Raw genomic sequence first — 12,226 nt, forward strand, 5'->3', positions numbered from 1 at the left:
GACATTGCACATAACCAAAAGCATTGTCTAAAGTTGTATGCCCTGCCAGAGGATGCCTTTTCCCAGTTCACACAAAGGTACCTGGTACAGTGGAGGATCTGTAAGCACAACTTTTCCTCTTAATTTTTTTCGTAACAGAAAGTTTATAGTTGTCTAGACTTGCCCTCTCCATTATATCTTTGAATCTTTCCATTTTTGCCATACTGTGCAGACTTTCGATAGATACTGAGTGGGGATGGGATATACAGTGTTTGTCTTTCATAACCTGCCTTGCTTCCCTTAGCTTTAAATGTTCTATGTTCACCTCTGTTTCAAATGATAGGGTCTCATTGTTCATGACTGAGTAGTCTCTGAGACTCAATTTCACCTTCTTTGGAATAGAGGTAATATAAACCCTATAGGGTATTGTCAGGAGTACATTTCAATGTGTTTGTGAAGTATTTGGCACAGTGCCTGGCACATGGTAAGTATTCAGTACTTTGAAGCTGTCGATACTGTTACTAAAGCTGCTGTTACAATAATCTGAGTCAACTAAAGGTACAATGTCTATATCTAAGCAACCCTGATACCCAGTTTATACTCTGTTTCAAGAAATCCTCTTTGAGTGAACCTTCTTACATTTTTTTCCTTCTTCAAATTGCCTTTGAGTTTTTTGGCAATTATCTTTTTTATTGTTTAGGTTGTAAATGTCTTAAAATCGTTATTGGCAAATCTTGATGAAGTAAAGAAGGAAAGAGAAGGCCTGGAGAATGACCTGAAATCAGTGAATTTTGACATGACAAGCAAGTTTTTGACAGCTCTGGCTCAAGATGGTGTGATAAATGAAGAAGCTCTTTCTGTTACTGAACTGGATCGAATCTATGGAGGTCTTACAGCTAAAGTCCAAGAATCTCTAAAGAAACAGGAGGGACTTCTTAAAAATATCCAGGTAAAATTTATATATTTGATAAGATACCTGTTTAAAAAGTTACAGAAAGGATACTCTTGAACTACACACTATGTCCATTTGGGAAAATGAAGTTGGAAGATTCATTTAGTTAAGAGTGAAGTATAATCTAAATTTTGCAAAATTTAACTTGGCATATTGCTTTAAAATACATGAAAGAAAACCACATTTCTGAGACTAAAATGTAGCTGCTATTAAGATGTTCTTGATGTTTCAGATACTTTGATGGTCCATGTCTTTAAAAGCTTTGGTTGTTTTTGCCTTATGGAGAGAAGATAAAAATTGTTGGAATTGTCATCATTTAGTTTATTTCTGCGAGAGAGAGAGGCGTTTTCAATAAGGCCCCTGGGCTGCTATTGAACCTTAGCCAACCTGGATCATCGGCACACACCCACTTGCTTCTTGTGTACAGGGAGGCTGTGGGATACAAACTGGGGACCTTCCCATGTAGGTCCAGTCTCATTAGTGCTGTGTCACTATCTGGCCTCCGGTTGGAATTTTTGATACCTGTAATTTTATGGTTAACACATAGGCTTCCGTGTTTTTTGTTTGCTTGCTTTTGTTTTTTTAAATTGCCAGAGGGCACATATGTTTGCCAGAGAAAAAGAAAAAACACCTAGAGTATTTGTGGTTACATTGTAATTCCATCTCTTCCATTTCTCCATCCTGTTGGGATTTTGGGCATGCATGTGCACTTGCCCAGTGTGTTTTTCAAGCCAGTAGGCCAGCATTTGAATTGCAGTTGGCTCTATGTGGAATCTGACTCCCTTAACCACAGGCTGCAGGTCTGGCCCTCTGCTTAGATGTTTGAAATTAGTATGTACACTTATATATTGGTAGATAAACCAGACTTAGAATTTTGCCCTTTAGTAGTTAATGTGTAAAATTAGATATTTTGCATTTTTTAAAGAAGAATTATTTATTCCATTTGTTGTTGTTATTATTTTTAATTTAAACAGACAGAGAGAGGGGGGTAGGGAAACAAGAAAGCAAGCCGCCAGGTCTGGGACTTAAACCATGGTCAGACATGTGGGACTCCAGCCTCTTTAACTACCATGCCACCTGCTGGCCTCCCGATACTGTGTATTTTTGTCCCTGGATATTATATCTACATATAAAGTATTCTAAAAATCAGGAGTTTGTTTATATCTTATGTTAACAAGTGTTATATATTAATAGAATTCTGTAATCATTATTGGTTATGTTTTGATATCTATTGAATTTGTGATTTTAAGTAAAGATTTAAAGCTCTGTGCCTACTTCAAAAGCAAAATTAGGTACTTCTAGTAATTTTGTATATGTACATAATCATATGTGATTTATATAATTGGAAAAGGAACCAATAAAAATGTTACAAGCCATATTAATTTTGTAAGTAAATATAAATACATCAATCTTTCTTTTAATAAGGTATCACACCAGGAATTTTCAAAAATGAAACAGTCTAACAATGAAGCTAACTTAAGAGAAGAAGTTTTGAAGAATTTAGCTACTGCATATGACAACTTTGTTGAACTTGTAGCTAATTTGAAAGAGGGCACAAAGGTAGGAAATACAAAAGAAACCATAGTTAACAAATATATACATTAAAGTATAGTTTGAGATGTGTTGGTGTTTCTATTGGATCCAGTTACTTATTGCCTTGAATTTGTTAGCTTTAACGTCTTTTCCCTCTATGAAGTCTGTTACAAGAGAGATAAAGCTTAATGAAGGTGGCAGCATTTCATAGAAACTTTGGAGTATATTGTATGTTTCCAGTGGCAGTAATGGTATTATAAGCATTCCAAGCATCAGGGATATCAAAGGTCAGTGACACTTAAAAAAAGTAATCAACATATAATAATAGTACACATTTATGGGTTACAATATCTTTTTAAAAATTTCTGCCAGAGTGCACATGCACCCTCTGGAAAGAGATTTGAAAGAGAGAAAATAAGAAAGCACTTTTTTTTTTTTAAGAGGTTTTTGCTATAGGGCGCGTACGCTCGCCAGACAGAGAAAGATAGAAAGTGAGAAATCACCCCACCAGGGGGGATGGCCACGCCATAATCCCTTCTCCTCCATTCTCCTCTCGGGATCCTGGGCACGCACGCACACGTGCCTGGTGTGTTTTAAGCCACCGGTTCCAGGATGCGAACCATGGTTGACTACATGGGAGTCCAGTGACATAGCCATTACGCTAACTGCTGGTCCCAGAAAGCACTTATGGGAGTGATCATGCCACAATACCTTCTCTAGTTCCTCCTCATTTTGGATTTTGGACACACATGCACATGTGCCTGACATGGTTCTCAAGCCTCCAAGTCCAGGACTTGAACCATGCAGTTGGCCTTGTGGGATCCAGCCAGCTGAAAGCACTATGCCATGAGCTGGCCCAGGTTGGTGGTTGCTTGTTTTTTTTTTTTTTTTTTTTTGAGAAGTTTTTGCTATAGGGCATGTGCACTTGCCAGAAAGACAGAGAGAGACAGAAAGTGAGAAATCACCCCCCAGGAGGGCTGGCCACACCACGATTCCTTCTCCTCCATTCTCGTCTTGGGATCTTGGGCACGCACGCACATGTGCCCAGCGTTAGTTTAAGCCACAGGGTCCGGGACATGAACCGTGGTCAACTATGTGGAAATCCAGCGACATAGCCATTACTCTAACTGCTGGTCCTGGCCCGGAATGGTATTTTGATATGTGTATACAATGGTAATGATCAGATCAGGGTAATTAGCACATTTGTCACCTCACACGTTTATTATTATACTGTTAGAAACGTTACAAAACCCTCTTTCTAGCTTTTTATTTTTGGGGGGGGATATTTTTGTTATAGGGTGCGTATGCTTGCCAGAAAGACGGAGAGAGACAGAAAGTGAGAAATCATCCCCCTGAGGAGATGGCCATGCTGCAATCCTTTTGCCTCCATTCTCCTCTTGGGATCCTGGACATGGACACACACATGCTTGGTGTGAGTTTAGGCCACTGGGTCTAGGACTTGAACTGCAGTTGACTACATGGGAGTTCAGCAACATAGCCATTATGCCATCTGCTGGTCCCTCTAGCTATTTTTTAAAAACATTTATTTATATATCTATTTGTTACGATCTTCGGGCTGCAGGTCTGGGACTTGAACCATGGTTGGCCATGTGAGAGTCCAGCACCTCAACCACTATGGTACCTGCTGGCCCCTTTGCTAGCTATTTTGAAATACATAATAAATCATTGTTAACTATAGTTACGCTACTGTGCTATAGAACACTAGAACTTAGTTCTGTCTAACTGTATTTGTGTACCCATTAACCAACCTGTCTCTATCCCTCCTTACCCTCTAGCCTTCTGGTAACTACTGTTCTACTCTCTTATTTCTATGAGATTGGCCTTTTTGAGCTCCTACATAAGAGTGAAAGCATATGTTATTTGTCTTTCTGTGCCTGACTTACTTCATTTAACATTAGGCAGTGACCCTTTTTCAAAGGACTAGGAAGTTGAGAATTTATGAGGAGACAAATTGTCAAAGCTGATCTGTGGTGGAAAAGGGGTAGGGACCTTGCTTTTGGTTTGGTGAGGGTAGACTTGCAACCTGCCTGCATGTCAGAGTGCTTACTAAATGTGTTTTAAGCATTTTTTGGTCTTGTTTTTTGAACAAGTTTAAGGACATTATTTTATTTGTTTTTCTATTTACTTTGCTTTTGAGGGAACACATGATTTTTAAGTTTTTCAGATACTCAATTCATTTTGGTAACTTGACTCCATAATGATCACTGAATAAAGTTACTTGATATAAATACAGTAGGTATAATAAAAATCCTATTAAGAAAGTGAAATACTGCAAAGCCTTTTGAATAGGGAAGATAATAACATGTCATTTTAATTTGGTTTAAAATGCATTGTTCAAATAGATAAGCTGAGGAAACTGTTGAGACTCTTTGCCAATTCTTTTTTAAAAGTAATTATTTTTTATTATTATTTGCCATAGGGCACATACACTCACTAGAGAGAGACAGGGAAGGAAAGTGAGCTAGCAAGCCGCCAGGTCTGGGACTTGAAATTTGATTGATCATGTGGGAGGGAGCCTAGTGCTCTAATCACTACACCACCTTCTGGCCCCTGTAACTTCTTTAAGGATTTCTGAAATGATGTCTGCATTTCTCCAATTAATGTTTAAATCGAATCCTTCCACTTATATAGATTTATTGTCATTATTAACTAGTTGACTTCTCTCGAATTGGGAATATGTTCATGATCATGAAACTTGTCACTTAATGCCATTTAATTTTTGGTTGCAGTTTTCTGGGAAGATGATTTTATTATTTTTAGTGAATCTTAGGCCTGTTTAATATTAAGTTGTTGGGCTTATTAGGTGGTGTGAAATGTCTTACGCAGAGGATTTCAGTTTTTTTGCTCTAACCATCACTGAAAAATTAGCTTTAAATTGTGTTGCCTAGATTAAAAAAAGTCTGTGTTTATAACTCAAATTTGTTCTTTGTTTATAGTTTTACAATGAGCTGACTGAAATTCTGGTCAGGTTCCAGAACAAATGCAGTGATATAGTGTTTGCACGGAAGACAGAAAGAGATGAACTCTTAAAGTAAGTTTATTTTGTGTATCAAATTATACTCAGTGTTTTCTTTCATGTAGAGACTTCTGGGTGAATTTGGCCGTGTGAGATAGTAGTTTCTCTCCTCTTCTCCTGGGTATTTTTCAAAGCAGTAAGCAAACACATGCATGATCTGAGAAAGGATGTGAAAGAATAGGAGGTAGGTGTAGGAAGCACAGTAAAGTCACTGAAATGATAGCAGAACAGTCAGGGTAGCAGATCTTGGGAAATACAGATAAACATAAACAATTTACCTTGAAGTGACAAATACATTTTTTACATGAAACCAGAGGTGTTGAACATGGGGAAGACAGAGTGTGTGTAGCTCAGAAAGTACCAGCAAATCACTTTCTGAAGGAGCCTACTGAGAAGGACGGGCCCGGGCAGTGTGGTATAGTGGTTAAAGCAACTGATCTCACGTGACTGGCTGTGCTATTTGAAGTCCGGAGCTGGTGGCTTAAAAAAACACTGGGTGTGTGTATGCATGCTCAAAATCCCAAAAAAGAGGGAGAAATGGAAGAGGAGTTGCAGCGTGACCATTCCCCACAGGGAATGCTTCTTCACTTTTTCCTTTTTCTCTCTCCTCAGCATGTGAATACACCCTATGGCAAAATTAAAAAAAATAATAAAAAAGATGGGCCAGTTACAGAGGATCGATTCCATGCAGAATAATTAATAGAGTTAACAGCATTGATTCACAGATACTAAATTTATAGAAGTGAAAAATATTAACAAGATTTAACAAAACGTAATAGATGAAGAACATTTACCAAAATAAGATAGTCTCAGAAAAGATTAAGAGTGTGGATTTTGCCACGAATTAAAGCAACAAATGGAAAAAGAGAAGTAATGAAGCAGTCATTCTGAAACACGCCCTGAGCATTAATGAGTGCTAGGACCCAAGGAAGACAGATGGTAAGAAAGCAGGAGTGATAAAATGTGAGGTCAGAATTCAGGAAAGAAGTAGGAAAGAACAATAAAACCATCATAGACGTAAGATATTTTTTAAAACAATAGAATTTTCTTTAAAGAAGAAAAACCCAAACAATAAGCAGAACAGATTATTTAGTCACTTTCTTTTCCAGTTGCCAGAAAGCATGTGAGAGAGAGAGACAGAGCAAGAGAGAAAGAGACAGAGAGAAAGTGGGAAATCACCCCTCTAGGGGGATGGCCATGCTGCAGTTCTTTTTCCTCCATTCTTCTCCCAGGATCTTGGGTATGCACACACATGCACCTGGTGTATATATATATTTTTTTTTTTTGGAGAGGTTTTCGCTATAGGGTGCATGCGCTCGCTAGAGAGAGAGAGACAGACAGACAGACAGACAGACAGAAAGCGAGAAGCCACCCCCCAGGGGGGATGGCCATGCAGCAATCCCTTCTCCTCTTGGGATTTTGGGCACGCATGCACATGCACCTGGCGTGAGTTTTAAGCCACCGGGTCTGGGACGTGAATAGCGGTCGACTACGTGGGAGTCTAGCAACATAGCCATTACGCCAACTGCTGGTCCCCCTGGCGTATATTTTTAAGCCACTAGGTCTGGAACTCAAACCACTGTTGGTCATGGGAGAGTCCAGTGACATAGCCACTACACCATCTGCAGCCCCACAAATCCTTCTTTATTTCTCCATCCTTTTGGGATTTTGATCATATACATACATGTGGCTGGCATATTTTTCAAGGTGCTGGGATTTGAATTTAGACCCTGCGTAGCCACCTGGGATCTGGGTCCTTTAATCACTCAGCTATGAGGCTAGCCTTTTCTGATTTTTAATATTACATTTTATCTTTTCACCAATATATCTTTTTTGAGTTTATTTTTATGACATTCTGAGTTACCTTTTTCTAGAAAGTATAAATTGAGCTTTTCTTTTTTTTAATTGTCAGAGGGTGTTTGCACTCTCCAAAGGTAGCACAAGAGTGGAAACCGCCCCCCAAAAATTCAGGGCATATATAATCCCTTCTCTATCCCATCAGAATTTTGGACGTACACAACATGTTTTTCAAGCCTCTAGGGCTGGGCTTCCAACTTGGTTGGTTATGTGTGATCAGGCTCACAATACACAGTGCTTGACCACTGTGGGATGGGGCACATGGATTATCTTTGAACATAAAATGTCTCAGTACAATACTTTTAATAATGTCTACAGAAAAGTTTCATGTAGAAATTTGTATAATGGTTTACACAATAGGGTAGTTTACTCTATTTTCTATAAATGTTGGTATCATACAGTGATTAAAATATTAGCTAGATCAGTATGGGTGGTTGTAACTTTCTGATCACTTTTACATAGATTATATTTGAAGATTTTCATCTAGGGACTATTTATTAGAGCGTGGACACTCTTAGAACTGCTTGCCCAAATCGACATTTTCCATATGCCCTCTGAAAAAGTTTACCATTTTTCCTTGTTTTCATAAATAGAATTAGATATAACTTAATTTTGTTAAACAGTGGCAAGAAAGACCTAGATTCTAGTCAAGAATAGAAATACAATACAGCCCTTGAACAACATGGGAAGAGAAAATGCATTTATAGTGTTCATTGGGAAATAACAATCTATATAAGTAGATCCACAGTTCAAACTCTGTTCAAGATTCAGCTGTGTTTTAAAATACCATTACTGTTTGGGCGATTCTCTTACGTTTCATGTATGGAGAACAGAAAAATAAGAAAAAGGCTTGGTATTTTATATGGGTTGGCTTTTTTTTTTTTTTAATGTTTTCTAACACTATGTCTTTAATTAGGGACTTGCAACAAAGCATTGCCAGAGAACCTAGTGCTCCCTCAATTCCTACACCTGCATATCAGTCCTCTCCCGCAGGAGGACATACACCCACTCCTCCGACGCCAGCACCAAGAACCATGCCGGTGAGTAAGCAAATGCATTTTTAAAATGGAGCTTTTATATTCATGACAGCTTGCCTGTTCTCAAGGATGAAAGACCTTTATATCAGAAGGATCTAGTGGCTACCACCTAGATGGTGTCAGATGACCCAACCCTCTAATGTTTTCCAGTACGTAGAAGACAGCATCACTTAGGAATTGTTGCTCAAAATGAGTCTCATTAGGCCTTTAGAACTATCTTTCTGCTTATAGCAAATACAGTGATAAAATAGTTAAACTACCATTAGGACACAATTGGACAAATCTAGAATGTGGGACATTACATGAGACCTGAGGGTCTTTTCCAAAAGTAAATGTCATAGATAGAAAAAAGGTAGGGAGGGCATATCCTAGATTAAAGAAATGGAAGACTCATTATAATGAAATGCAGTATATAAACCTTGATTTGATTTGGTGTATAAGAATAGCTAGGGGAGCTTTTTAATGATAAACAGGAAAACTTAAATTTGGAGTATTTGATGATACTGGGGAATAATCGTTAATTTTTTTCATGGTGAGAATGGTATTGTAATTATGCTGGAGAATATCCCAGGTAGGACTTGAGTGCTAAAGTCTTTAGGCCTGGCGTCAAAGTTTGCACTTTCAGATGGCTCTGCAAATGTATTGGTAAATATATGGCTATAACTATAAATAAAGCAGTTCTGTTAAAATGTTTATAATTACTGAATTTCATTGTTAGACATATACTTGATTTATTATACTATTCTTTTAAGTTTTATGGTGTTTAAAATTTTCATGGAAGAGTTTGGGGACTGGGAGGAGACTACAGTAGTGAGCCATACCTGTACTGCTTCCACCTCAAGCACCTAACCTTGATGGATATAGTAAGTGATTAAATATTAGGCATCACAAAGTGGCTATGGAGGGTCCATACATTGGAGATTAATTCTCTTCAACTATATTAAATTTCTAGAGTAACAAGCCAACATTTAAGAAAGGGAATTAGAGGCCTAGCTGTGGTGTTAGGCACTGTTGCTTTGCATACTGAGTTATCAGCCCACCCTAAAAAGTCTGTCCTGGGGTGTGTGCCAGTAGTTGCAGATACTTGGGAGACTTCGGCAGGAGAATCATGACATAGCAAGACCCTTGTTTAAGGAACAAAACCCTCACAAAACAACACACGCACATATATATATAATGGGAATTAGAAATACATTTTGTTGGGTTCTGGATTTCTCATGCCTTTATTTTTTTAAATTAATGGCAACTTGAGGGCCAGCAGGTGGCATGGAGGCTGAAGGCACTGGATTCCCACATGGCCAGCCATAGTTTGAACCCAGACCTAGTGGCTCACTTTCTCACCTTCCTTCTCTCTCTCATTGTGTCCCTCTCTGGTCAATTAAATAAATAAATGTTAAAAACTTAATAGTAACTTGAGAGAAATGTAAAACCTTTGTAGTCAGTGTTGATGTTTTTTATAGCCTACGAAGCCTCAGCCTCCAGCCCGGCCTCCACCTCCTGTGCTTCCGGCAAATCGAGCTACTCCTGCCACCGCTCCAGCTCCAGTGGGGACTGGGACCACTGCACCTGCTCCATCACAGATGCCTGGCTCAGCTCCTCTTCCACAGGCCCAGGGACCACCCTATCCCACCTATCCAGGATACCCCGGGTAAGGCTTCAGTATTGTCTCTCCCAGGAAATTGGCTATTATTTGTTGATCTGGTTAACGGGTCACCTTTTTTCTAAATGGTGGTGTCATGAATGAATAAGCTACATTGTCAGTTTATCCAGAAATAGAATAATGTTACAGTCACTTATCTGAGTAGTTGAATAGCCATTTCTCATGCATTTTTAATGTATGTGTTTATCGTTTACATATTGGGTTTATAGTAAATACATCTTTTCTATATGGCATTAAGAATGTTTTCTTGATCATCTTTATTTAAGTGATAAACAGCTAGGTGTCTTTTCTGACTGATAGCAAGTCTGAGTAGCAAAACTAATATGGCCTTATTTAAGTACTGGTATGTATTTTAGAATTTTTTAAACTGTTGATCAGAAATTCATCCAATTATGGAATGTGCTTTTTTAAGGTTAGCATTGTTTGTGCCAATTTCTTAATCTAGAAATTTAATTTTTTCTTTAATTTCTTAAAGATCTAGACATTGACTACCTTTAAAAATATGCTTGCGCAAAATTTTATTTAGTAAATACATCTCTCTTCCAAGTATAGAACTTTATGAATGGTAAATTTACATGCATTACAGTGAATTTGAGTTTTGTGGAACAGGAATGTAATAGTTTTAAATCATTAGTTTTGCCATACTAGAATGAAGTGTCTCTATTTTTATACCTGCTTTATTAATGGAATATTTAATCTTATTTCCTTCAACAGTATATTCAGATAGGGTTAAATACTTGATCTTTCATTGTAGCTAATAATAAGGAATGTTTTTCTCTAACAGTTACCTCAAAACACTATTTTTCCTCTCCATGGTTCTATAGTAGGTTGAAAACTAGAAAAATACTTAGTTTTACAATAATTATGTTTCATTTTCTAGTACTTGATTTACAATCCAGTGTTTTTGTCCTTTTTCCCCTCAGGTATTGCCAAATGCCCATGCCCATGGGCTATAATCCTTACGCGTATGGCCAGTATAATATGCCATATCCACCAGTGTATCACCAGAGTCCCGGACAGGCTCCGTACCCAGGACCCCAGCAGCCTTCATACCCCTTCCCTCAACCCCCACAGCAGTCTTACTATCCACAGCAGTAATAGATCTGCTCAGAAGCACAGCTGGTTCAGTTCAGAGAGAAAGAAATACCAACCCTGCAATAAGTGTACTAAACTCCACGCTCTGGTTAATATCATGTACTCTACTGAATGCAGTGTATAATTTCTGTCTGTGGCTAAAAGCTGTGCCCCAGTTCCACATTTGATTGCATATATGAGATTTGCTGCTGTTGCAGTATAAACACTAGGTATAATAGGATTTGAAATAAATCACATTACAGTTCATAAAAGTTGAAAATGAGAAATTCAACCTGCAAGTGAAATGTTTGAAATTATTATACTTTCTACATAAGATGTGGTTGGGACATCAGATACTTAAAGAGATGGTTTAAGCGCTGATATTCAAGGAAACCAAGTTTTCTTTCTTTTTCCGTTTATTGATTTGGGTTAATTTCCATGATACTATTTTGCATAATCAAGCCATTGTAAATCTTATAATTTAAAAATAAATTACTTAAGAACAGTTGTCATTGTTATGTTTTGTCATTGATTCTCATTATTGTCCAATTTCTTTCTGGTATTAGTCTCTCATTTTGTATGTTCATATGTTAAACAGATATATACTGTGTTTAAGTGCATGAGTAGTACAAGTTAATAGCCAGGCTCAAGGATATTTTATAGTAAAATCAAAAGAATAGTACCAAAATTTAATCTTTCATATGCTAATTAGCAAATTAATGTTGACATTTATTTTAAAAAGTCCTATAATGTGGAAGAAACACAATTGCTACCAAAGATTCTTCAAATAAATATACAAATATGTATATTTAATGTTTTATTGTTAGTTTCTCCAAGAAATTGATGCAAATTCTGGTAATCTTTCTTTTTTTTTCCCTTCTTCTTCAAGTAAAATATATGTCATCGTGGACATTACTGTCTAAAAGTAACAGAATTGTTGTAGAGAAAATTTACTGGACCCTCCTATTCCTTTTCTCACCTTACTGTCTTAACTTAGTAAAATTTAATGCACAGTGTGTATGAGCAGCTCTAAGCCCTTTCTTTATTTTTCTTTTTTTTTTCTTCATTGTTTCCAAAAGGTCGGATTGTTTTATAAT

At 37.5% G+C, this 12,226-nt stretch overlaps 1 protein-coding gene across 2 annotated transcripts in view; it reads left to right on the forward strand.

Annotated features, from left to right (window-relative positions):
• Positions 1–11,637, forward strand: part of PDCD6IP (programmed cell death 6 interacting protein) — a 72,999-nt gene extending 61,362 nt beyond the window's left edge. For both annotated transcript variants that reach the window (XM_014585636.2, XM_006171967.3), the window contains 6 exons: positions 680–928; positions 2,357–2,491; positions 5,422–5,516; positions 8,275–8,398; positions 9,856–10,043; positions 10,979–11,637. In XM_014585636.2, coding sequence (XP_014441122.1) covers positions 680–928; positions 2,357–2,491; positions 5,422–5,516; positions 8,275–8,398; positions 9,856–10,043; positions 10,979–11,153 — 966 coding nt within the window. In that variant the 3' untranslated portion in view covers positions 11,154–11,637. The remainder of the gene's footprint in view (positions 1–679; positions 929–2,356; positions 2,492–5,421; positions 5,517–8,274; positions 8,399–9,855; positions 10,044–10,978) is intronic.
• The last annotated feature ends 589 nt before the right edge of the window (positions 11,638–12,226 follow it).

This window comes from Tupaia chinensis, unplaced genomic scaffold (genome assembly GCF_000334495.1).
Source record: "Tupaia chinensis unplaced genomic scaffold, TupChi_1.0 Scaffold150166_1, whole genome shotgun sequence".
Lineage (NCBI taxonomy): Eukaryota > Metazoa > Chordata > Mammalia > Scandentia > Tupaiidae > Tupaia > Tupaia belangeri.